Source organism: Globicephala melas, chromosome 13, assembly GCF_963455315.2.
Source record: "Globicephala melas chromosome 13, mGloMel1.2, whole genome shotgun sequence".
NCBI lineage: Eukaryota > Metazoa > Chordata > Mammalia > Artiodactyla > Delphinidae > Globicephala > Globicephala melas.
The window spans coordinates 10,855,117-10,882,408 of NC_083326.1; the positions used below are offsets into that span (position 1 = coordinate 10,855,117).

Below are 27,292 nucleotides of genomic sequence, written 5' to 3' on the forward strand. Positions count from 1 at the left end.
ATAGGCACAGAAGCTTAGCCAGATTTACTGCCACCCAAGGTATTCTTGATTGCCAAGATGGCGGCGGCTTCCAGTTGATATCACAAATCCAAAACAACAAACAAAGAAAATGATGTTGAGAAGTTAAATCATGGTTCCTTATAATGTCCTGTACCTTATCTGAAAGTCCAGTACTATAGTCTTAGCAAACTTGCTCCCAACCCTTCCAGGGTTTTTCTGTGCCTTCTCCCCTCCCAGTTCCCCACCCTCAACCCCAATCTAGGTATAAATCTTTGCAAAGTTTTTCCTTTAAAACATCTTCACTAAGCCATAAGTAAAAGAACTGGATAAATATTAAAATTTCTATGCTTTGTTTAAATAAGAAGTCAAAATGCCATCATTTAAAAAATTTAAACTTTTCTAAAAAGAGCCTTTGAAGGAACGACTAGTAAGGAAAGACTTGAAATATCCTGTGTAAACTTATTGAGAAATTCCATGTGTTTTTCATTTTGAAAGTCCAGTTCACAGTAGAGGATATTCAGGTATTTGTAAAGCATTTTACTGTTTTAAAAATGCCTTCACATCTGCTATTTCATTCAAGTTAGCAGTAACTCTGTAAAGTAGGAGGAAATGATGGGTCTTAATTTGCTAAAGGAAAATAAGATTCTATGAAGTTAAATGAAGAGTCTATATTTGAACGTAGAAGTTGGGTCCTAAATCTAATGTTTGCTGCCTCCATGAGGAAATGACAGAAGGTGTCTAATTTAAGTTTGCAGGATGCCTAAATTGTTTTGAAAACCATACTTATACTTGACATTTAAAAGTGAGAGTATGTGTGATACTTCTGGGGAAACAAAACAGAGCAAATATTTATTTTGCACTATGAACTTTGATTATAGTAATGAAGAAAAAATATGCTGAGTGAACCCAGAGAATTTGAATGCTGACATAATCCAAAGCAGTATCAACTGATGACATTTGTATTTTTCAGGTTTATAACACACAGGGACCAAATGGGTCAACAGGGAAAGCAGTTAAGGTACATCTTCAGCTTTGGGACACAGCAGGACAAGAGAGGTAACAGTGAATTACTTTGTTTCTAGCTACAAATATCTTAGGAAAACTTATTTTAATGTGAATGCTGTATGTGGTATGTGGACTTGTAAAGATATGCAACTCTCCTTCTGGTTTCAAAATAAACATTTGTATCAAAAAATAAAAATAAATTATTTGTAGTTCATCGACCATAATAGCACTGTGTATTTGGTACAGATTTCAAAAATCAGATTTTCAGAAATCTCTGTGAAAATTCTTATGCATTGTCCTTGTACTTTGTAATAGGGGAAAAAAGAAAAAAACTTCTCCAGAATTTAATTAAATTGAGGTGGGAAATTGACATTGTTACAAGTACTACTTGAAGAGGGAGTTGAAGAAAAGGGTGTTAATATCTTTCTCATCTCTTTCTGCCCTTACACACAGACTCTCACCCTGTGCCGTTTGACTGGCTTAATTCTCTGAGATTTTGGTCTCACCATCAACCTCCAGCTGGAATGTTTTACTCCCTTTCCACCTTCCCTGAGCCTCTCCTTTCACCAGGCCTGGCTCACGTTACACCTGCTTGCCGGGGCTCTTCTGAACACCCCAAGTGAAACAAACTCCCTCTTTCTTGAACTCCTACATCTATTCTTCCATCCCTTAAATTACTCAATTAATTATATACCACCTTGCAGTAAGGTGAATCTTTTATTTTTATCTGTAACTGCTGGTCTCTGATTCACTTGTGACCTTCTCACCCCAACACAATTGTGAGCTTTATAAGGACAGAGGCCATACTTGGTTTTTCAGCCTCGTCTCTGGTACAACGTCCAAGTCAAGAGACACTCAGTAGACAGTAGTGTGGATTGTTTAGAGCTGGAGGTGCTATGCCATTATTTGATGAAAATATATTTCTTTGAGATTCAAACTTCCGGAGTGCAAAAGACCCCAAGCTAGTGAAGCTTTTCAATATTAGATTAAACAAAAATTGGCAATAGATTGTCAGAGAAGACATTTAGAAGGCACATACCTCCCAATTCTACATCACATGTCTTACAATGTTTATGCTGGTAAACACTTCAGTCTTTGAAATGAATCCAAAACATTCTCGCTTTCAGTGAGTGTAAACGCCAGGAGAGGTGCTGGGCCCTCTCTGTGAGCTTTTTTGACTGTGAATTCCATTTACACACATCCTTCAACACGGCTGGTTCTTCTGAAGTCATTCCTTACAAGAATCTCTGTTCATATGTCAGTTTTGTTGTCACAAAGATGTATGTTTTATAGACCGATTTAATTCATTTTTGAAGAAGGAATATGAGAAAATGTGGTTCCCATATGTCTTCGCACACGATATGTCAGCCTAGCGTGATGGCAGGCTTCTCTCATCTGTCCCCTTAAGACAGCTGCTCCAGGAGTGAAATAGGAAATACTAAGGACAGTCTTAGTACATCAAGGTTATTCATTCCTTGAGAATTTTGCATTCTGTATACAAAAGGTGCAGCTAAGCAGCAGGATGAACAATGCCTCACACCTCAACCCTGTGCCTGAGGACGTTTGGCAGTATAAGCCATTTAAGATAATGATTATTGATAAAAGGCACATTATGGGAAGGAGGACAAAAATCATACCCCTTATGTAAACCTAAAGGATGCAGGGCACAGACTTAGTTCTCAGTGAGGGAGAAGGAGCTATAATGCGCCCTAGGATCTGTTTTCTCATGGGGTCCTAGCTTTCCCCACCCTGGGGCCACAATGAGGTTGGTGAGTGAAGATAGAAATCAATAAGCTTTCCCCTGGAGTAAACCCTGGAAAGTAAGGGGGTTAACAAGGGTACTGGGCTGAGTGGTCCAGGGTATGAAGCTGGTCCAGAGCAAGAGTATTTTACCCATGTTGCTGTGGATGCAGAAGTGTTTGCTCCGATGAGATCTTATCGAGCAAGTATGTTTTAAAGTAACTGTCATGTGCTGTGGGCAATGAGAGGGGGATAAGGCACAGTCTTATCCTCAAATGAGACACAAACACACACACACACTCTTAAGGAGAGGACAGAGAGGAGACTATTGTGGCTGAGTTAGCCACACTCTTGTGGTTGGAGCAGGAGGCAGTTTTGGGAGTACAGCTAGTTCCCAAAGACAGAGAAAGAACCCTTCAATAAAAGCCCTGTAATCTCCGAGCTTCTAGTGACTGGTAGGAACAAATCCACAGGAAGGAAACTGAGTAAAACTTTTGGTATTTCATAATCATGATGAGTATGTCCTACCAAAGGAATCTTATTTTGGAAATAAAAAGTCATTAAAATATCTCTTCTGGGCTTCCCTGGTGGCGCAGTGGTTGAGAGTCCGCCTGCCGATGCAGGGGACACGGGTTCATGCCCCGGTCCGGGAAGATCCCACATGCTGCGGAGCGGCTGGGCCCGTGAGCCATGGCTGCTGAGCCTGTGTGCCCGGAGCCTGTGCTCCGCAATGGGAGAGGCCACAACAGTGAGAGGCCCGCGTACCGCAAAAAAAAAAAAAAAAAAAATCTCTTCTCCCTGCTTTGGTATTGAAAGTATTGTTCTCTATTGAAGTCATTTAACACTTTAATAATTTATATCCTTTGCTATTTTCTTTCTTTATTTCTTTATCTATATTTGACAGGCATTTAGCGAGCCAAAAATGCGCTCAGGGCCATAGAAACGCAATGGATAGCAAGTTAGAAACACAGCTCTGTTTTTCTTGGAGCTACCGGGGTAGAATTTGGACAAATAAACAACTGCAATGATAGCTTTAGGGCACTAACAGGAAAACGAAGAGTGGTTGTCAGGTGCACCAAGAGGAGCCCATAAGCTACATGAGGGTGTTGGGAAGTCAGCGTGGGGAGGTGATACTGTTATATGTAAATATACATACTCATACACAATGTATGAGTGAATCTTATCCAGGCTAAAAGGATAGAAGGTAAAGGAAGCATGAAGGTGAGGCTACCCACAGGAATAACAGCGTGTGTGAAAGCCCAGGGGAGAGAGTGAACTTTCTAAGAACCAAAAGAAGATCAGCTTGCCTGTGGGTAGTCAACAGATGAAGCTGGATAGATGAGCAAGGGTTAGTTCATGCAGAGCCTTGACGGATTGTTGAAAAGTTCAGTCATTATCTTAAGCAAAGTACCATCATTTAAATGTTTTTAGCAGAGGATTTATATAATCAGTGGGAAGAAATCAGGGAAGGGAAGGATCCCATACGACACTGGAGACAGGAAGACTGTTGAGAAGGCTGTTGAAATTATCCAGGTGGAAGATAATGGGTCCAAAACTAGAATAGTGGCAGGGTACGTGGACAGAAATGAGAGTCAGGAGATATTTGTTGATTGCTTGTATATAGCAGGTGAGGTAGAAAGGCTGTGGTGACCAAGGAGGATGGTGATGTCATTGACAGAAAATCAGGAGGAGGGGCCAGTTTGGTTTTAAACACATGAAGTTGAGGGTACCTTAGTTTCCTCCAAGTGGAGATATCAAACAAGTAATTGGGCATATGGTGTGGAGGGCAGGAAAAATCTAGACCTATAAATTTGGGGTTCAACATATAGGTGATAATAGAGCCAGGGAAGTGAATGAGATTAACCAGTGAATATATGTAGAGGAAGAAGGGGTCAAGAATAGAACCCAGAGGAAACCCAAGAATCTACAAATAGGCCAAAATAGGAGATCCAAAATTAGGAGGACATTTAGGATAGGAAGTGATACGCTTCTCTGTTTCAAAGTCATGTGCCTTTCTAAAAATCAATTGCCAGATTCACTTCTTTATCAGTATAACCCAAACCTTCTCTGGACCTTACATGTGATCTCTTGTTTTGCCCATTGCTGACATTGAAGTGGATCTCAAAGCATCTTCAACTTCCCTGAGGATGTTGGGGTAGAAGGGGTTGGAACAAGGGAAAGTCATCGCACATGAAGGAGTGCATTCTTCAGAATCCTCCATTAGAGATGAGACTTCTTGCTTTCTCTCCTCAGCTACGAAGTCTCTCTGCCCTTCCCTCGTTCCCCTAATCAACATCCTCTTTTTCCTTTCTTCACTGTCGTCCTTCTCCTTAAGAGACATGCATGCCAGCCTAAAGCTCAGTTTTATCCCTAAGGAGTGCTTATAAAAGAGTTTTCTCACCAATGTTCTTCCTTACAAAAGAACCCTAGCTCCAGCTGCTAACAAGTTGTGATTTTCTGCATGTAATCACAGGCATTCATTTTCAGGCTACCATATGCCAAGCTTCCTTCTGGGCACAGACAAGAAATTTGAAAAGTATAAGTTAAAGTCCCAACTCTAAAGTGGCTTCTAGTTTAATTGTGGGCCACGAGACGCCCATGAGCCAATGAGAGAAAGATTCCAAGGGGCTGTGTAAGCGAGCGTGTGGTTGAAGTTTACAAACTCTTGCCGCATACCTGCTATGGAACATAAAGCCGAGACGCGATCTTAAACAAATCCACAACCAGGTGTTCTCCCCGACCCTTCAGCAGTCTTTCTGCCCATTCGGCAGAATAATCCCGAGGGATGCCATGGGGAGTTCATATCTGAAAGGGAAATAGTGTTGTTTGTATTGTCATCAGAATTTGCATGTGGACTGACTTCCAGAACTATCCACTGTGCTTTTTTGGCAGATTCCGGAGCCTCACCACTGCGTTTTTCAGAGACGCCATGGGTTTCTTATTAATGTTTGACCTCACCAGTCAACAGAGCTTCTTAAATGTCAGAAACTGGATGAGTAAGTGGGACTGAGTAACTTCCGTTGGCCACGTTGCTTCTCTGCCTCACAAGATGAAACCAGATTGGGGACCACAGATTAACTCTAAAAAGTCACAGGTTTAGTGTTTCCTGTGTCACCTTCAAAGCGGTGGCTTTTACGTGGCTCATCCAAAGTGGCTTAAAATTGTGTTTTCCTTTGACGCCTTAGAAGAATCACCACCTATACGTAAGGACTTTATTGTTGCAATTGACAGGCCATTAATTCCACGTATCCAGTAAGTCTTGAAGGACTTCTTAAAACTAAATGAGTGGTCACATCTACTCCATCTAGCCTGGTGGGGACACAGAAAAACAGCAGCGTTTTCTGAGGGGGCAACTGGGTTAATTAGGTGAGAAATTGTTTCAGAGCAGAGCAGCCACGTGAAAATACGGTAGCGTGTCAGTCAACAAGCTCACGTTGAAATTTTACTTCTTTTTAGAAAAGTGTTCAAATGTGAGGAAGACTGGTACAGAAAAATCTCCAGCCTTCATGGCAATTTAAACATAATATAAAGTTTCAAAGTAGCCTAATCAGTTATTAAAGCCAGATTGATATGTCAGCACAGAAGCGTGGTATTTGATTTTTCCTTTATTTTTTTAACTGATGTAGCACTAAAGACAATATTTCATTTGCATGTTTTAAATTACAAATACCAGTTTTGATCCTAGTGGGACGTACCAGCAGTCGCATGGGGCTGGTGCTACTTGTCATTTCTAGATTTGTCAGGGCTGTCTGTGGCCAGAGTGATATTTTTTAAAAGACTAGATCATATTATTCCTCTGCTCGAAGTCCTTTGGGGATCTCCCATCTCACTTGGAATGCCTCTTTAATTCACTTTTACTCTGCCCCAGCTCACTGGCCTCCAGCTAAAGGTCTCTCCCCTGAGAAGCACAGTCCTGCCTTGGGGACTTTGATTTCTGTTCGCCTCTGCATTGATTTCTCTTTTCCGATTTATAGCGTGTGTTAGTTCTTTCATCTCCTTCAGGTTCTCGTTCAAACCTTATTTATCTCTTGGGAGAGGCTTTCCCTGACAGCCCCATCTAAAACAGTGCTCTTCACCACTCTGTATGCCCTCAATACACTTTCTATTTCATTTGGTCACTGCCACCACCTGACACATATTATATTTATTATATTATATTATATTTATTATATTATTTCTTTGTTTACCGGTGGTTTGGGTTCTTTCTACCACTAGAATGTAAGCCCTACAAAGGTGCGGACTTGGTCCTCTTTGTTCCATTGCGATACCCCAGATCACCTGGCTGAGTGTCTGGCTGTGTAGATTCTCAAATATATACATATCTTATTATTACATGTTATATATAATTATTAATATATATAAATGCTTTAAATGTAAGTTCACTAACAGTGGGGAAAAATACCAACAAATTCTGACTTAATTCCTTCTCCAAATGAGTGTTTATCCTAGGATCTGTCTCCATTTTCTTTTGCTATTACATTTCTTTATCCAAATTTTGGTGTTATTATTAGATTCTGGGGAGATAAGGAGATAATAAGATTATTCAGTTCTTTCAGAGACTGATTCGTTCATCATTTTTCAAGGTAGATGAGATGCTCCCTTATTACTAAAATTTCCAGAAAGATACAGTTGGGATTTAGGATAATTAATTGCCGTACCTAATAAGGCTTTAATTTCTAACATCCAAATAATTGGTGTTATAGAGTAAGCATTTGTCTTCTTTCTCTGACCTCAGCAAGGTTGCAAATAGCTTGCCTTGAGGTAGACCGTAAAATAGTCCCGTAACCCTGAAAACATAGATTGACAAGTTTTTTTTATCGTTTCCTTCCTTCCTCCCTCCCTCCCTTCCTTCTTCTTCTCCTCCTTCTTCTTCTCTCCTCCTCCTCCCCCCACCCCCCTTCTCTTTTAAACAGTGTCTCCTGGAGAAAAGAGAAAAACAAGTGACCTGTCTTAATATTGTTTCTACATGAATTTGTGGTGGTTCAAAAAGGTTCTGCTCTTATGGATCATCACCTTGAACTTCAGGAAAGGGAAATGTAGCAGCCTCCTAAAGGAAAGAGCAAACTTATGTACTTTAAGATCACGTTCCATTATCTCCACTTATATTTGAAGAATAAATGGAATGAAAAACAGTATGTTCATCTCAAAGGGCATTTCCCCAGATAGAGAGGAGCACTGATAGGTATTCATACAAGCGCTTCATATACACTCTTATTAATCTTCACAACCTGCAACCTGTGAGGAATTAGCTCCATTTTCTAGATGAGGAAACTGTGGCTGGGAAGAGTTAAGCAACTTGGCTAATATAATGTAACGTGTAAGCAGCCAAGCTGCAGATGAACAATTAGATTAGGACTCTGAAGTATGAGCAGTCATTTGACATCTCTTGTTTATAACTAACTTGCTGGTTCCATCTGTTTTCTTTCCAAGGCCAACTGCAAGCAAATGCTTATTGTGAAAATCCAGATATAGTATTAATTGGCAACAAGGCGGACCTGTCAGACCAGAGAGAAGTCAACGAACGGCAAGCCCGGGACCTGGCTGACAAATACAGGTAAGTCAGTCATGTGGAGATGTCCTCTAAACTCGCACACTGCTGCTTATAATGGGGTAGGCTCACAAGATTGATATTAGAAGGGATACCTTTGATTCAGGAATGTCGCATGAATGAAAAAGATCTTCCAGAGGAATATATGTGATGTTTTTAATGAACTATTTCATAATAATAGCAGCTAACATTTACTGAATGCTTATTATGTGCTAGCAACTGTTCCTAGGCTTTAACTCATCTAACCCCTCATAATCATATGTAGGAAATCTAGAGTTATCCCACTTTATATATGAGTAATTGAGACACAGAGGGATTGAGTAACTGATGGAAGGCCACATAGATAGTAAGCAGTAGAGCTAGAATTCAACCCAGGCAGACTGAAATCAGAGTCCATGCTTTTCAACACTGTACTCTACTGCCTCTCAATCAATAACTACAAAACTCTAAGGAGTGATACCTGACCTAGACATAATAGTGCAATCATTATCCTAGCTGAGCTTAAATGGCAGCTTTTAAAATTTTTTAAATATTCCATGTAATTGTAAATTGACTCCCAAGGGAGAAATTGTCATTCTTTTCCAAATGTAAGCATCTTTGCCAAATCTGTCCATTTTTTGCTGAAGGATTCTCCTTGAGAGCTTTATAAATGTACATGTCTTTCTGGAACTTTGGATTCCAAATAAACATAGACTGTATTCACATAAATACCCTATACAGTGCCCGCTTGAAGTCTAAATCAGACCCCTAGATAATTGATTGGAGGGAAGTAATAGTTCTGATGGTAGTATTGTTCACTAGTTTAGGCATTTTTACCCTCTTAATTTTTAAGAATCAGTGATGATGCTTTGGCTTCAAGTCCCTGATTACCTCCTGTATCAGTTTCCTTGCCCATAAAACTTGTTACACCCATACTAAAAAGAAACCCACCAGCTTTCACTCACTGAGGAAAAACAAGGATGTTTTCCAACTCAGCCAGCAAGATCGTGATTATTTCACAATCTCTCAGCCAGCCATGTTGTTGCATGTGTGACTCATTGGCACATCTTGTTGTATCTTTTCTGGTTCCTTCCTCTCAAAAATATTTGTCATCTCTTCCATGCTAGCATACCATATTTTGAAACAAGTGCAGCGACTGGCCAGAATGTGGAAAAGGCTGTGGAAACCCTTCTGGACTTAATAATGAAACGAATGGAACAGTGTGTAGAGAAGACGCAAGTCCCCGACACTGTCAATGGTGGTAGTTCTGGGAAGCTGGATGGGGACAAACCAGCAGAGAAGAAGTGTGCCTGCTAAAAAAAAAAAAAAAGAAGTGTGCCTGCTAAACTTTACCATATGAACTGATCATCCAGAACCCCACACAAGCATCACTTCCAAAAAGAGTGACAAACCACACAATTGTTGTTGAGTAGACCATGCATAATGGCATGTCTTTCTTTTTCTGCCAGAAAATCTATTTTAAGAAGTCACAGTAGTCAACAGTGTTCAAAAGAGTTGACCAGTTGTCCCTGAGGCCCATCCAAACAAGATCAAAGATTTTCCATTGTCATCATACCATCGTGGATGCTCCATTTGTTTTCCTTATAAAGAAGATGAGTATATAAGAGAGTACACAAGAAGAAGTATCAGGGAGTTTTCAAACCAGAAGAACCAAAGGTACCTTGTCACATGGGGGACAAGAATAAGCTTCTAAATGGATAACATAGAAAGATGACTTTTTTAAATGGTTGGATTTACTACTTATATAGAATCTGACTTGTACTTTTGTAGGTTTGCATTGGGAGAAACATTAGCTAAAAATGCATATACACGAAAAAGAATTCTAAGTGGTTCATTAAGAGTGACATTACCATGTACATCCTATAAGCTGTGCTAGAATGACTACCTTACGAGAGGATGAATGTCAGACTTCTGAGAAAATGTAGGAGACTGCGTAATAATGCCATTTGTATATTCTTAATAAATGGCAGATAGACAAGAATAGGACTGTGAATGACAGAGGACAAGAGAAATGCCCAGGGAGAAAAATGAAGGTATGGGAACATGGCATTTGGGCACCTGAAATTAAATGTATCTGTTACAGATGTCTGGGAGAGATACTTAGCCAAATTTCACTCAAGCCAATTAGAAGCTGACATTATCAGTTGGGATTAAGAGAGTCTCCAGAGGTTTGCGTTTCCAACAAAATTTTAGAAATTGGTGTAGTGTTCAGCTTCACATTTCATATTTCTTAGCAATCATGATGAAAAGTCACAAAGAGAAATTAAAGATTGCTCTTTATTAACTGTCTCTTTATGCACTCAAGAAAAACGATTTAGCCTTAATTTTTTTAGATAAAATATGTCGGTGATATGAAATAAAAAGTGACTATTAATTCTAGATTTCTTTCTGATTTACAAAGTACTGGAAACTCTAAATCACATTACTCTCCTCCAACCCACACCCACCTCTGGCTTTGAATCAATTGTAAAAATAGAGGGATGTCACTTTGTAGATCAACAACTTAGAATAATGATGGATCGATTTTATGGTCACTCTGAATTTTCATGTCATTTATCACATAAAAATGGATGATACATCATGCCACATTACAGTGTATTTAGCATCTGTTTTTATTTTGCCTAAGGCAAAACACCTATGCTTGAACTATATTGGGGGGCTGGCAGAGATGGAGCTGTATCTTATCTAAGCAAAACTTTTGTTAATGGCTTTATTTTTCACATAATGCTGTCTTTTCTTTCTAAAAATGATCACAAAGGTATTTTCCATTGGCCTATTATTATTGCATCTAAACATTGGCTTTTGATTTAGTTTCTGGTAAACGTAAGCCACTCCTATTACTATTATTTATGTATTTCAGTCAATTTTGTCAATAACAAAGTCATCATACTTTAGGTTTTCTCTTTTTATTGTGAATATATGATTTTTCTACAGGATAGTTCCTCTTTGTAGAAAAATTTTCCGATTAAACTTCACTTTTCTAGACTCTCTGTATTTTTTTTGTTAAGTTACAAACATAGGAAACTCTAAATCCCAGTCCCCCACCTTTAACCTCCGTCTGCCAACCTCCACTGGGTGTCAATCAGTTTTAGGAACACAGACCCAAGGGACTGTCTAGTTACAAGACCCTGAAATGTCTTGAAATGTCATGAATCCAGGTAATTTGGAAGCTTTAATGGAGTTAGTCCTTAACAGATTAACAAGTTCTCACTGTCAGCTGCCCAGGTCCTCTGATTTCTGCAGCACGATGCCAACTTCTAAGGTTGGTCATGAGTGGGTATTCGCTCCCAGGATGCTTTTCTCTATGATGCTATTCATGACCTCAGTGCCTGTGCCAGGAGGATAGAAAGCTATTAGCTATCGTCAAAGATGTTTCTTCTGAAACGAATATGAGCAAAAACAATGTAACCATTGGTGTGGCAAAATTTGGTGAACTTTTCAGTCATTAGGTCGATTTCTCCTTCGGATTCAAATTATGATGCCCCCTGCATTTCCACAACAGGAAACGCTTAGCCTTTCTAAAATCCAAAAAGCATTTTATTTTTGATATGCCTTTTTGTTTCTATTTATTTTCCAGTTACATGATTGATTTACTTATCCAAGATTCTGTCACTGTCAGTTATTTAACAAGCCTTTATTCAGGGTCTATTTTAGGATCATTATTTGATAGCCATAGCGTGAAGCAGAGGGTGATGATGCTTATAATTAAAGAACTATTCCTATAAAAATAACAATTATTGGGTAATCTCAAGAGGAATGAAATTTAAAACAGACAAGAAAATTAATTTAAAATAGTATTCTACTTATAAATAAACACTTAATCTAAAAAAAATGTTTTCTCTGTCAAGTTTGATGTAAGACCCTGAAGTCTATATAACCATTTCTAGTAACCATTACTCTTTCATTATTTCAGAATTAATTATTCTGTATAATTCATTTTACAATTTCAAATTGACTTGGGGTCACGAAGTATACAGACTGCTTTTAAACAATTGCATACACCCTTTAATACACAGCAATATGTATTACTTATTTTGTCCCAAATGCTTTAGTTAACCATATCATATTTTGGAGAATTATTTAAAATGTACATGAAGTTCCTTTCTGATATAGAAACCATTTTGGAAGTGTTTACACTGGTTTAATGTTTACATTGCTCTAACACAGTGCCTCGGAGACCTCCTTGACCAGAGTTGTCTCCAGCCCCATAGCTTATTTCCTATAATACCATGTTGTAGGAAGGCCTCACAGAGACTCTAGTGCAGCTAAAGGTATTCTGAGGTTTTCAGCAAAGGGTATAAGAATCTTATTCAAATCTGGAGATTATTACCACCATCTCCTGGTCACTTTTTGGGGAGTGGGCATTATTTGAGACTCTGTGATTAGGTACAAGGTTACCTTTTAATGTAAAAAAAAAAAAAAGTCCTTTGAAAAATGTATCAAATATAATTGAGAGAACATGTTTGTCTTGGTGTGATGAGGGTAACAAGTCACAAATTGGCAGGAAAAAAAAAAGCTAAATGCTGGGAATTGAACTTGTGGGTCTCTACATTAGAATTTCAGAACTCCGGCCAGTCCCACTCCAGCCAAGTTGCCGTCATTTCCATATTATCAGCTAGCACGCTGCAACAAATTTGAAACCAGCGTTTTCTAAAGTAAATATTTTACCTGTTGTGTTTAACCAGATGGGACATTCTATGTATCAGTGGGTGTCTTTGTTATGCTTCTAGTATGTTATTCTCTGCCAATCTGTACAGATAGGAGGAACGGGGCAAGAGTTTTTATCAGGCGTTTCTTGTCTTCTTTATAAGAGAGAGAAACTTGACCATAGAGGAGGACTCACTACATTAAAAGATAGTTTACTAACAGCTGAAATATTCTTTGAAGTGTAAATTTCGTCCACTGGGAATCAACAAATTTGATGAAGCTCATATACATTCTCACCAATGGAGTGGGTGCATCGGTTAGAAGGAGAAGCAGTATGTGTAAAGAGATACAGTGTATAACTAGATGTAGCATATAACTAGATGCAGCATATAACTAGATGCAGCATATAACTAGATGCAGCATATAACCTGGAACTAAACATTTGAGGGAGAATCCTCGTCCATAAAGAATTTTTGAGATTAAAATTCTAATTGTAAAGAGATAATGTTGAAGTTTCTGGTGTCCTAAGATACTTAATAACTCTTTAAAAGGAAGATCTGGGAGCTACATTAGCCAAAGTGATAGAAAAGTTGTCTTTCACCTTCTACTCCCAAGCTTGAAAGCATTAAAAGGAGTCTAGTGTATTTGAATATTTTAGGGAAAGCTTTATCGTTTTTAAAGATTCCAAGATACTGTCTATGTTTGAAAAGCTTGTCTAAGAATTCACCAAAAGCTGTATTTTCTTCTTGATCTTTGACCAAAGTGGTATAAGTTTATTTCTGGGGAGAGTGCTGAGCTCTTAAATATGGAAAGTAGATAGAGAGTGTTCTCTGAGATGAGTGTTGTCTCAATGCTTTATAAATCTATGGCGATACTTGTCTCATAAAGTAGAACTGATAAAAATAAAACATTGTTAGCTGAATAGGGAATTTTATAAACTTATTGCCTTGGAGTTCTTGGGTAGAGACTCAACCACATTGACATTGTTGAGCAAGAACTATAGAGATTAGAGATTAAAGTTGTCTAAATAGAGTTTCTAACTATGGCAGAACATGGAGAAGACCATACTTACAAGGTTGATTTTTAGGCAGGAAAAAAAAAAAAGGCTGACAAAGTTGTTTGTAACCAGATCTATGGCAAATGTTTAGCCATTATTTTTATCTACCAACTAGAGGTTTATGCCCTTAGAACTAAGCTAATAAAAATATTGAAACACTAAATATTTCACGATTGGCATCAAAATATGGGAAAATTAGAAACATTTAGTCTCTCTGAATCAAATTTTTTCATAAATTGCACTTTAATTTTTTAAGAAGTAGCATCACAAAGATGCCTTTCTGCAGAGCTCTTTTTCCCAACAGCCTATGATTGAGATATTTTCTAAATTCATATTTAGAGAGAATAACAAGCGAACATAAAAAACCATAAGTACCAAAATAATGGGGTTATTTAAAAAGGTGTTCTCTTTTGAAGAAAAAGAGTACAAAGAAATTGTCTTTGAATTGAGTTATTTAAATCTGTTTCCGAGTTCATTTTCTTTCCAACTGGTCGTGGAAGTCATGGCTATTATCCCTCAGTCGACTTAGTCATTAGCAAGTTCTGTAGGAGCCGCATGTCTGTTCTTAACCTAATGGATCCCTTATTTAACCAATGGCTGTTGTCCTTATGTCTGCCGGCACATCAAAATAGTATCTGTCCCTAGCAAAGTAATAACATGTGCTTATCCTTACTCTTCTCCAGGTTATTTTTTTCAAATGTTCTTTGAGAGGAAGCCTAGTATTATAGAAAGGAAAGTGGCCAAAAAGAACAATTTGGGGGCCATGGGTATGTCATTAAATATGGCTTCTCCAAGTAGGCTTATAAATCCTACATGCCTCACAGGGTTCATGTCTGGCCCAAAGGAGAACATATATAGAAACTGGTTTGTAAATTATGTTCCATTTCATAAACTGACACTATTATCCCAAGCTAAGAATAATAAAATATCACAGTCATACTTTCACAACCGTACTTTCACAAGTGTTATAGCAGGGACAAAACACTAATTTTAGCAGAGATATTGGAAACTTGAAATGGGTAGTCGGCTTACTGTCATGGTATTTGATTGAAAATGTTTAATATATCTCAAGTTATTGAAAAAATATGAGTTCTGTTTCATTTTGTAGGTCATCTTGTATTTCTCTCAAGGAATCCAATTACATTCTAGATAGTATATTACAATCTGGCCAAAATCCTCCTTGTATAAATAGGGCTTCTGTGTCCACAGCCTTATAAAAGATACTGACTGTATCTGAAATTATTTGAGGAAAATAAGTTATCCCACTTAATGTGTTAAAAGTAGACAACGTTCTGGCATAATGCTGAAGTGCTGCACTGTACCCCAATGGTCTACATTTAAGTGATATTATCCTCAGTTTTAGGCTAAGCACGTTCGATTGTTTTGTCTGTCATTTACTCAGATCTCTGTTCTGTCTAGTGCCATGAATGTAAATTAAAACCTTAAACATGGAGTTTTTATTCTCTGTGACCCTGAATAGACTGTGGTGCCTGACAGACGCTGTTAGGTCAGGATTTTGTTGTACCAAAGTTCTAGTAGCTTCAGAAATCAGAGCATCCAATGACTTTGTGGTGTGTGGGTTTCAAAACTGTGGTTGAGAACTGTATTCAGTGATTGTTTCTGCACACTTTTCAAATAAAAATGCATTTTTATCAATTATTTTGTATATTCAAGGCAATCTTATTTCTGTGCTGAAGTTGAATGCATGGTGAATGGGGAACATTAAATCAGTATCAGTATGGGGATTGTATCCCATTAAAAGTGATATCCATCAGGAACTAGGAAAGAAGTGATTTGGATTTGGCCAAGTGGTTTTTCTTTTTTTACATCTTTATTGGAGTATAATTGCTTTACAGTGGTGTGTTAGTTTCTGCTTTATAACGAAGTGAATCAATTATACATATACATATGTTCCCATATCTCTTCCCTCGTGCATCTCCCTCCCTCCCACCCTCCCTATCCCACCCCTCCAGGCGGTCACAAAGCACCGAGCTTATCTCCCTGTGCTATGCGGCTGCTTCCCACTAGCTATCTATTTTACGTTTGGTAGTGTATATATGTCCATGCCACTCTCTCGCTTTGTCACAGCTTACCCTTCCCCCTCCCCATATCCTCAAGTCCATTCTCTAGTAGGTCTGTGTCTTTATTCCTGTCTTACCCCTAGGTTCTTCAGAGTCTGTCATACAGAGTGAAGTAAGTCAGAAAGAGAAAGACAAATACCGTATGCTAACACATATATATGGAATCTAAGAAAAAAATGGCCAAGTGGTTTTTATCCATCTCTCGAAGCTTTCTAATTTATTATTTGTTTAAAGGCTGGAATTTTCAAGGCACCTTTTCTAATAATTTTAAATGATACATTTATGAAGTTAGCAGTTAGCACGTTACAGTATTCCATGGTATGTCAACACCTCAATGTATTATAACCTATTTCTTCACCATAATAAAATGCTGAGGCGAGTGGTAATATCTCCTTTAGTTACAGACTGGTGACAGGACCAATGTTCAAGGCCAATTCAAGACCACAACCATACAGCTTCCTCTTAAATGTTCATTTGCAAAGGCTGCCTTGTTCCCAGAGTTGTTCTCCCTCCATATGTTACTTAGATAAGCTTTGCCAAGATAATGATGAGTTTTTAATTTAAAGATAAACAACTCTCCCACTGCAAGCAAATAAATCCTTGGCACCATTCTCTCAACTTTACTCCATGGTAGCAGTAATGCTGTTTCACACAGGCAGAATCTTTTGCCTCCTGGATTCATCTTAAATAATTCAAGACAAGTCAGTAGAGACTTGCTTTTCCTAATGGTTTATAGGGTGTAAAAATAGTCATAACATGCCCCCTATTGAGGAAAAAATAAGGCCATCTTGTAATGGTAGGATTTCTCTTTTTAAAACTGGATGTAAGGTATTTGTATGATCATAGTTCTCTACACCAAGGAAAATTTCATTTCTTTCTTTCTTTTTTTTTTTGTTTGCGGTATGTGGGCCTCTCACTGTTGTGGCCTCTCCCGTTGCGGAGCACAGGCTCAGGACGCGCAGGCTCAGCAGCCATGGCTCACGGGCCCAGCCGCTCAGCGGCATGTGGGATCCTCTCGGACCAGGGCACGAACCCGTGTCCCCTGCATCGGCAGGCGGACTCTCAACCACTGCGCCACCAGGGAAGCCCGGAAAATTTCATTTCTAATATGGATTACTACTTGTGGAGAAAGAATAGCTGTAATAAGAGTGTGAGCATTGCTCTTCTGTTAGAAACTCATTTAGGGGACTTGCATTATGGTTTAGGAGGCCATCACACTAATTATAATTTGACTGAGGCTGTATCGTAAGTAATAGAAAAATTTTGTGATAGGAATCAGATTTTTGAAATTATCATCACTTTGGACCATTTCTGTAGGTCTCTGAGAGAAAGACTCTCTTAAAAAACTCTCTTGTTTAAACCTTTAACCAAAAGGTTTTAAAGAAAAAGCAGCAGATTTCAATCTCTTTGATTCCCTAGAGAAACTTACATCATGAGTTCATTCACGAGCAACTTGGCATCATGTTAGTCAACACATTGGATTATGAAGCCATATTACCCAGCCTCACGGGAGCCCTTCTCCTCCCTTGACTTCCAAGAGCAGTTCTGCGTGAGTCCTCTAGGCCAACAGGGTAGGTCAAAACAAGACTTCTCAAATGAACCTTTTAAGGGCAGTTTTCTCTTCACTGCCCCTTCCACAGAACATGAGCTTGCTCTGTATGTCAGGGAAACATGGGCAAAGGAGGGGATTGAGATACAGATTCCTGAAAATCATTAGCTTACCACCCCTAGGAAGTCAAAAAAAGACCTTGAAGGATAACTTACTAAACAAATAAAAGGGATGGCTTATACAATGGAAATGTGAAGGAATACGCTGCGTGGAAAATAATTTAGACAGTCCTGGGGCTTATTCTTTTTTTTTTTTTTTTTTTTTTTTTGCGATACGCGGGCCTCTCACTGTTGTGGCGTCTCCCGTAGCGGAGCACAGGCTCCGGACGCCGCTCCGCGGCATGTGGGATCTTCCCAGCCGCTCCGCGGTATGTGGGATCTTCCCGGACCGGGGCACGAACCCATATACCCTGCTTCGGCAGGTGGACTCCCAACCACTGCGCCACCAGGGAAGCCCCCCTGGGGCTTATTCTTTACATGCCCGTCCAGCTGATGTCCTCCTGGCTATTCCGGAATACAGCTGGCCTGCCTGCACCTAGGGACTCATGCACTTGTGCTTGCCTCTGCCTGGACCCCTCTTCCACCAAAAAACATCCCCTTCCAATCACTTACCTAGCATTCTTCCTATCTTTGCTTAAATATTACCTTCAAAGAGAAAGGTCTTATTTAAAATCAGTATCCTATTTAACTGACCAATCTACACACAGTTTAGTTTCAATTATCGGTCAGATAAAAATTGCCGCCACAGCCTTTCACCCCTGGTACCTCCCTTTCCCTAGGTTCTGCTTCACTTTTCTTCAGAGTCCGTAGCACTTCCCTGAGTTTATCTGTTCCTCATCATTGGAAGATATTTCCATGAAGGTAGAGATTTTCCCCTTTTCTTTCTTCCCTGCCAGATGCACCTCTTCCCTCTCCCCACTGCTGTCGCCTTGGCATCTAGAACAATGCCTGGCAAATAGAGAGCCCCAATAAATATTTGGTGAAAGAAGAAATGAATGAATCTAGTGTGAGAAATGAACTGGGTGGATTGTAGAATAACATAGTGTTAACTTAAATTTTTTTTTACTACTTTATTGAAGTAAATGTTTAAATTGTACAATTTATTGATTTTTTGTCATAAAACATACCCACGAAAATATGACCATTATCAACACACTGAACATGCTATTACTTCCTAATGTTTCCCTGTACTCCTTCACACTCTCTCCCTCTACTCTTGTCCCCAAACACTGATTTGCTCTCTGTCCCCATAAAATAATATGGTATATCCTCTGTTTATCTACTGGATGTTTTCAAGTGTAATAATTTGATATTTATCCATTGTTGTAATATTGCGGTTTGTTTTTATTGTTGAGTTATATTTCAATATGAAGGAAGGAAGGAAGAGATGTAGGAAAGGAATCATAATATTTATGATATTTGTTTAAAGAATTTTTAGTTATTGATAGATTGGATCCCTACTCTGACATTGATAAAGATTCTATAATTATTTTCAGATCAGAAGATTTCAGGCCAGGTAAGAATTTTCAAAGTGAAGCAGTATGAAAGAATTCGATAAAGTGTTTGTGTGTTCTTAATTTTATAATGCTACCATTTTTTTCAAATTTAGAATAAAAACATAATAGATTACTTTTGCTGTTAATTTGGATTCACAGAAAATTAGGAGAAAAATTCAAGGAGCTATCTAAATATCTGCTCACTGACAGAAACTATTTATTATGGGTTATATTGTCATTAACAGTCAAATAACAGCTACTTAATTCATTTATGCATAATAATTTTAATGTAAAAAGAAAAACAAAACCCACAAAATATGGCATCAATTTTCTTTATTTTAAGGCATATCATAAGCAATTATTAAAATGGTATATATTATACCAATTGTTTAAACATTTCTTAATGATAATTTGTAACAATATATGTAATCAAAGTGAAACTAAGTTTCTTTTCATTTCCCACCTCCATGTAGTTACTTCATAGCCCACCTCAGACCTTCTTATCCAATACTTTGATGAGTATAATTATAAGCACAAATACTTTGACTACAATTGAGGTTTTTGTTTTTGTATTTTCTGTGTGGTACTAGTTTTAGACTAATAAATTTCATTCTCCATTGTAATGATTTTTTATCACTCAGAAATGTTTATTTAAACGAAGAGTTCAAATGATGAAGCCGAAACGATGAGGAGATAGGAAATAATCCATACGTGACATATAAATGATCTACTGATGTTAGTAAAACAATACTTTTGTATTTGAAGAGTTCAGATCTTTTTAGGCTTCTGAAGATGCTTATTCTTATTCTCAAAAGATCCAAACACCATCCCAAAGTGAAGCTGGAGACCACATGAGCAGGTCCTACCTGTATTACATTGAACTGTACTTCTGTGTTCAAAAATGAATATAGTGAAACCCAAATAAAATTCAACAGTGTCCTTCCATTTTTGATTTGAAAATACATTATTCTAATGGAAATCATCCAGGCTGTTAGGTCAGTTAGATGGGTCCATTCCAAAAGCTCACATTTATTACAACCCAGCATGATGGTTGGGGTATAAGAGGAACCTAAGTGATCTCTAAGTGAAAGGTGAGATCTCCTACCACACGCAGATGCCTAAAGCAGAATTCATGATCCCAACACCCCTACACATGTGCCAGGAAATGCATTACCAGAAATCTTCAATGTGGCATAAAGGCATGAATGATAAAATTAGCAGATTTTTAGCAGGAAGTTTTTCTGTACTAAGTACTCACGAGGGTAGACCAACAGCAAAAGGCCAACTCATCTCAGCAAAGTATTTACCTGATTAGTAAGTGTTGTTTCTGACTGTCATCCACGGTGTGGTGCAGAAAGCCAACAAAAAAGCTGTGTTTGTTAAAGTAGCAAAAAGAGAGACATTTCTATAGCTGGGAGGTGTCTCAGACCACCAGGTAGGAGTATCAATAGTCAAGTCAAAGGTTCAAATGTTCGCTCCGTAGTTAGCAGTTAGGAAAATTACTTAATCAATGACAGTATCCTCCTCTGAAGAACAGGGATAATAATATGACCTATTTCTGAGGGTTGCTGGGAGGATTAAAGAAATTAATACAGGTGAAGTACTTAGAATTGTTCCTGGCATAGGGTGACTGTGTCCTAAATGTTATTAGGTAACTACACCTTAAAAACTACAAAGCAATAAAAACAAGAAGTATGAAACTCACAAACATAGTTACGCAACATTGCAAGGATTACAGTACTTTGCTGAATTTAGAAAGATATTACTTCATCTCATTTGTAGGTACCTTTAAATATTTCATAGATCATACAGATGTTTCACACTCTACCTTGAAAGGCATGAAGCATCTTTCCTGAGAAAATGTTTAGAGTTATACACCAAAGAGAATGATGAAAAAACCTACAGGTAATTCACCTTTTAGGATGACAAAGGTCTCCCATTATACCTTTAGCTGAAGTGTGTTCTGCTTTCCTGAGTGTCAGTATGTTTGTATTTCTACAAGTTAGAGTTTTCTTTTACTTATAGCAATTTCAAATTCCACCTGTAACGAATGCATGTATCAAAATGTAAGTCACTTTCATAAAATCACTAGACATGTAATTCCAAGCTCATGAATTCAGATTCCTCCTGGCTGCAGACAGCAGCCACTGTTCCTTTGAACCCATAATGAATACCTTTTTATGGAGGTATGAGCTAACAGCACTGTGTTCTGTTCTTTCCCCTAAACATTTTACTTAGATAATATTAACAAAGATCGAAAAGAAAATCAGTCACAAAGGCAGAATCACAAGGTGTATTTCTTTGTGCTGATGTGCGAGTTGCCTCTAGCAACCAAAGTTCAATCCCAGCTGAAGAACAGCCGCCTCCTAAGGTGTTGTGAAGCAGGCAGAATTCTTGACTTTGGAGGGTTGTTTGGTTTGGGGAATTAGCTAAAAAGAATCTACTCCTTTTTCTGCCCTTAATTCAGTAGAGAATAACTCTCCCACTGACCATGGGTTAGGAGATGAATTTATATCATGGTAAGATATTTCTTATGATCCAAAAGTCAACTTTAAAATATAGCATTTATTCACACACATACACACACACAGATATCGCAGGTTCAGTACCAGAGCACCAATCTAAAGAGAATATCACAATAAAGCGAGTCATATGAAATTTCTGGTTTCCCAGTGAATCTAAAAGTCATGTTTACACTATATTGTAGCCTGTTAAGTGTGCAATAGCATTATATCTAAAAATATATATATACATACCTTAATTTAAAAACACTTTATTGCCCAAAAATGCTAACCATCATCTGATGATGCAAGGTTGCCACAAACCTTCAATTTGTAAAAAAAACCGCAGAGTCTGTGAAGCACAGTAAAAGGAAGCATGCCTGTATATTCTTCCTTATATTTAGGTACAGTCAGCCCTCTGTACCTGCAGGTTCCACACTGACGATTGATTGAATCCATGGATGTGGAAACCATGGATACAGAGGGCCAACTGCACGCTGCCATTTTATATATGGGACTGAGCATCCGAATGGGCTTTTGTACCCGAGGGGGCTCTGGGAACCAATCTCCTGTGGATACCTAGGGATGACTGTACATAAAAATCACTATCAAAAGGTCAAAGTTGACAACCTTAACCAGTCCCTTCAGCAAAAATCTGCCAAAAAAAAAAAAATTCAGTTTTTTTTTTTTTTTAAGTTTAAAGCAAAATTCATCTTCCATCGTAGGAAAGCATCTGGTTTCTTCATCCATTAGTAAGTTTTGAAGAAAGAGGTCCTTTCTTTGAATATATATTGGTTTGATTTTCTGAAATGTCATCTTCCTGCAAAGTTATTGATGTATACATTAAATATAATACAATACATTCCATTAAATACTGTCATTGAGCAGTTTTAATATGTAAATTTAGACTGTGTTTCAAGGAGTAAGTAAGACGCAGGTAGTGGTCTTTCTCATTCAGATCTTCAGCCAGGCGCCTCATTTCCGTAGCCTAACCAACATCAAATATGGGGTCATGCTTTCAGTCTTCAATTCACTGTAGAAAAGACCACACAATTCTCAAAATCGAGCACATAAAGCTTTACTGACATAACTGCTGTACCACCTTCATTACCATCTCCACTACTGCTGTACTACCAAGTCTGAACAAATTGCTTTAACCGAGTTGATGATGGTTAATTGATTCTAATTCCCCATGAGGCACAGTAGAAGCACGTTATGGATGCATTAACCTTAGGTAAATGCATCTGGTTGTAAGAGGACAGGAGTGAGGAAGAGTGAGAGTGTGTCTGCCCTTCTACTCAGTGAAGACGTGCACCAGAGTGACTTGGAGATGGGACACACAAATAGACTGTTCTGTCAGGACGTTTTAGTTCTGTGGGTTTCTCATAGCCTAAACGTCTCTCCTCACTGTGTGAGTCTAGTTTAAAAAATATGTATACACACACACACACACACACACAAATATACACACACACACATCAATATGTGTGTGCACACATATATGTATATATGTGTGTTTTATTGTTGCTGTTTTGCTGTTTTCTAACAACCTGATCCTTAATACCCAGCAAACCATTTCTTTGGTGTTCAACTTAAGAAACATCTATACGTTCTAATGCTTGGGGAAAAAAAAAACTTTTTTTTTTTCCTGCACTGACTGAGAGAATTCTATTTTATGAGTGATTTAGAGATTTGCCAAGATTAATTTTTAAATATATGTGATGCTTGTTTTTCTTTGCATTAACAGCTACTTTTACATTCTAATTCCTCCCGAGAGTTATAATTCCATTCTACGTTGGTGAATCTAGACTTACCAAACCATACTACCACTTACATTCTCAAACGGCCAATTGGTCAGATTTCATTTGGCAAACATGAGACCTACCATTATAGATATATCATTACTGTTGGAATTCCTACCAAAATTATAAAACAAAGGGCATATTCATTCCAGTTTCCCTATTTCAATTAGGAAAATTTCCCATTTGACCTTTCCTCAGTCATAGGGAGAAAAAAAGTCTTTAAAACTACCTTTATTAATGAACTGCAGCTAAAGAACTGGCCATAGAAGTCATTCTCTCAAACTCATCCCCTCTGTACCAGCCTGAGTCTCATCACGCAATACTGGAGTCAGTACAATATGGAGACCACGTGTTGCTCCTTCCTCTGCTCCACTCTGGCTCCATTCCCTCCAGGGTCAAAACAGCTGAGGTTGGCCATGATACCTCACTACCCCAGGAGGATGTATCTGGTAAAGGAGCTAAAATCGACCATCCTCCCTTTCCTTGGAAAGTCATGCTTCCCTTTCTATTCTAAACTCTTCATCTCTTCCTGCTCTGAGATGTCTGCTTCTCTTACTGCTTCTAAAATGTGGGCATTTCATTTCCTCTTTCAATACTTCTCGGGCTTAATTTTCCTTTTTAGACGTTGCAGGGCTATTGGCCAAAAAGTTAATGACTTAGCCTCTGGGGGCCCAAAGATTTTAGAAGACTTGATGCATAATGCTTCATCTCTAGTCTCTAATTACATACATCATTAGCAAAGTGAAGCATGGTTGCAGGGTGTCTTGAAGAGGGAGAAAGATCTACTTGACTCCCTAGACTGGGGCTAATCATAGGGGACCTGATTCTCCACGTCAGGCACTGTGCAGAAGAGAGTTTCAGAAGATGGGTTTCGGCCCTAGAGAGACTAGGCTGGAAATTCAAAAGTTGCTAGAACAGGAAGTTTTTAGTCACTTTCTAAATGATTCATGTAATTACAGACTATGTTTTCTTTTAAGTGATAATTTCATGGAATTTTATGGAAATGAGACTTGAGTCCAGAAGTCTTTTTTTTTTTTTAACAAACCTGTCACTTCTGATTCTGTCAACATTAGAAAGTGATTTGATGGTTTCGACTATTATTTCCATTGCTTTAGGGGTCATTATCATTGCTTCATTCATTTGTTATTAGGTAGTTGTTGAAGACACTTGCCTTTAACAATGCAGGAAATAAAGGGAAAAACAAGGAACTATTCCTGCCCTCTTGACACTTACAATCGACTTGAGAGACAGACATGGAAACCTAAATAAATACACATGATTTATGATTAAAATGCCCATCAGTGACACAGAAAATATGAGCAATGGAGGAACAAGGATGGTGGAGGAGATAATCTGTACTGTTTGGATGAAGCCAAGACTGGGCTTGTTTTATGCCAAAGAAGAGGAAAAACGATATCTAAATTTGTTCATTCATTTACTCATAAAGTAAGTATTCGTATATCAGGCTTCAAGGATTCAGTGGTTAACAAGATTAATAGAGTTCCCACTCTCAAAGAACTGCGAGACAGACCGTAAACACGTGATTACATAAGTACTAATTGAATGGATAATTTCTCAAGTGGTATAAATGTCAACCGTGTTCAACAGGAGTCGTGAAGGCAGATGGTGGGGGCGGAAGAGAGGCCTTACCTTGTAGAGACGGCCTTGGATACCTTCGGCCTAGGAATTTCAGACCAAAGTGCCACCTTGGTTTTTAGTTCTTTGTTCTGAAATAGAAAACAAAAATTGTGCAGAGATCACATGCATGTTAGCACATTTACTAGCCATGTGCTTAGTGTTTCTGGACGATCCACCATCTACATCCCTGTTTAGCAGTAAGTCTGTTGTTTCAGTCACTGTATTAGAACACAGAACATGGCCAGTTGCGAGTCCCCAAATATTACTTCTGAAAATACAAACACTCCTTGAAAAATGCATAATTTACCAAGGGATTCAAATTCAGTATTCTGACTTAGCCTCTGAAATTCAACAGCTGAACTCTCTGTTTCAATTTACAGTTTCTTTTATATGGACAGATGCGAAGAACTTCATGAAAGAACTCTATTAAAGAACCTTTTGAAAGACATGCACAATATTTATTACACATTTGTCTTTCTTGTGCAATCTCTTGATTAGAAACTCCATGAAAATAGGCACCATCTGTTCTTTTGGTTCACGGCATCCTTAGCCTCAATTTTCTCATCGAAGCCTCAGTTTCTTCATCTCTAGTAGTAGTGGTCCTGACTACCATATATAAGGTGGAAGAAACAGATATCATACGACCATAATATTTTAAATCTGGAAGCACCTTGGAATTCTGGGAGATAATGCAATGGCTAATAACGGGAAGGGAAAGCGTTTAAGTTTTCAGGTACAAATCCTAGCACAACCACTTGCTAGCTGTGTGACCTCATTTAGTTTACTTATCCTCTCTGTGCCTAATTTCCTCATCTGTATTAACAGATATGATCATAGTCTCTTCTTCACAAGTTCTGAAATGAAATAAAAGTACATAAACTACTCAGCTCGGTGTCTGGCACAGGTTTTAAGAATGAAAGGCAGTTGGTTATGACTTTCTAGTCCAAGGCCCATTATTATATATTATATATAAAAACTGAGGTCCAAAGAGTTTAAGTGCCCAACATCTTGTTCAGGGCAGAACTGAAGATTCAAAGTCAGGTCCTCCGATAAATGGGAAGGAAATCCAAAAAAGAGGGGATATATGTATAAGTATAGCTGATTCACTTTGCTGTACAGTAGAAACTAACATTGTAAAGCAACTATACTCCAATAAAAATTAATAAAAAGAAAAAGTGAAAGAAAAAACCCCCACAAAGTCAGGGCCTCCCAGTCCAGAGACAATACTTTCTCTACAATGCAGCAAAGCCAAACAATTGCTTTTTACAGATCTGGAAAGTGAGACTTTCCAGTGAAGACTCATGCCCAAGGTTGACTTGCCAGTTGGCTGCATGGGCAGGCCAGAAGTCCTTCAAGGATACATCTGTACAGAAAGTTCTGGGCCTGAAAGGTAACCGTGGGAGGAAGGCAGAAGAGACACCACGGCTTTCAAAGAACAGCAACACACCAGCTCCCTTCCCGTGTAGGAAACGAAGGACTGAATAAAAGTTATTTTGTAAGACTCCATCTGCTGGTTTGGAGTAAGCCAGCACCAGAATGCATGGTTTTGGGAAATAGACACCAGAATTTTTATGGAAGCAGAAGAGTTCATAATTCTGAGTACCTAGCAAATGTCAAGACTTTTGCCTGGTGTTTTCCAGACATTCTTTTCTTCGATATAAACTCATCTCTGAGGAGTAACTTTCATTGTTGTTATGTATGTGAAAGAAATAAAGCTGGCAAAACTCAAATTGACGAGGAACCTTGCTTCCAATGACCCACAGGTAGTATATGCAGCATGGGTCTGCAAATGTGCAGGCTTTATGCAGGCCTGTCTGACTCCAAAACTCATGCTCTTTTCCCTGCAAGAAGTTATTTTTCTGTGACCAGAGGAATTCGCCCAGCCTCCTTATATTACAAATAAGCAATCGGTGGACCCCAGGAGATAAAGAGATTCAGTGATTTCTGAAAGGATTCCAGGTATGATATATAGGAAAGAGAAGACAGCAAACTGTCAGGGAATTAATCAACAATGAATCTACCCCAAACATCCAGCCCCCCGCAATACATCCAGTTACTCGGTCCCTGCCATGTCTGCAGCACCATACCAGTAGCAGAGGGAATGTGACACAGCACAAGAAAGGATAGTATCTTCCCTTTTAGTACACAGGATGCACCGTATGGTGGAGG

General features: G+C 38.4%; 2 protein-coding genes across 7 annotated transcripts in view; one reads left to right on the forward strand and one right to left on the reverse strand.

Moving 5' to 3' along the window:
- The window catches only part of RAB27B (RAB27B, member RAS oncogene family), a 163,369-nt gene extending 149,299 nt beyond the window's left edge, over positions 1 to 14,070 (forward strand). For both annotated transcript variants that reach the window (XM_060310686.1, XM_030867977.2), the window contains 4 exons: positions 971 to 1,056; positions 5,638 to 5,741; positions 8,176 to 8,299; positions 9,400 to 14,070. In XM_060310686.1, coding sequence (XP_060166669.1) covers positions 971 to 1,056; positions 5,638 to 5,741; positions 8,176 to 8,299; positions 9,400 to 9,589 — 504 coding nt within the window. In that variant the 3' untranslated portion in view covers positions 9,590 to 14,070. The remainder of the gene's footprint in view (positions 1 to 970; positions 1,057 to 5,637; positions 5,742 to 8,175; positions 8,300 to 9,399) is intronic.
- Positions 14,071 to 19,517: 5,447 nt separating this feature from the next.
- CCDC68 (coiled-coil domain containing 68) overlaps positions 19,518 to 27,292 on the reverse strand; it is a 56,711-nt gene continuing 48,936 nt past the window's right edge. For all 5 annotated transcript variants that reach the window (XM_060310959.2, XM_060310956.2, XM_030867981.3 and 2 more), the window contains 2 exons: positions 25,136 to 25,212; positions 19,518 to 22,716 (listed from right to left, as the gene is read on the reverse strand). In XM_060310959.2, the coding sequence (XP_060166942.1) occupies positions 22,659 to 22,716; positions 25,136 to 25,212 (135 nt within the window). In that variant the 3' untranslated portion in view covers positions 19,518 to 22,658. The remainder of the gene's footprint in view (positions 22,717 to 25,135; positions 25,213 to 27,292) is intronic.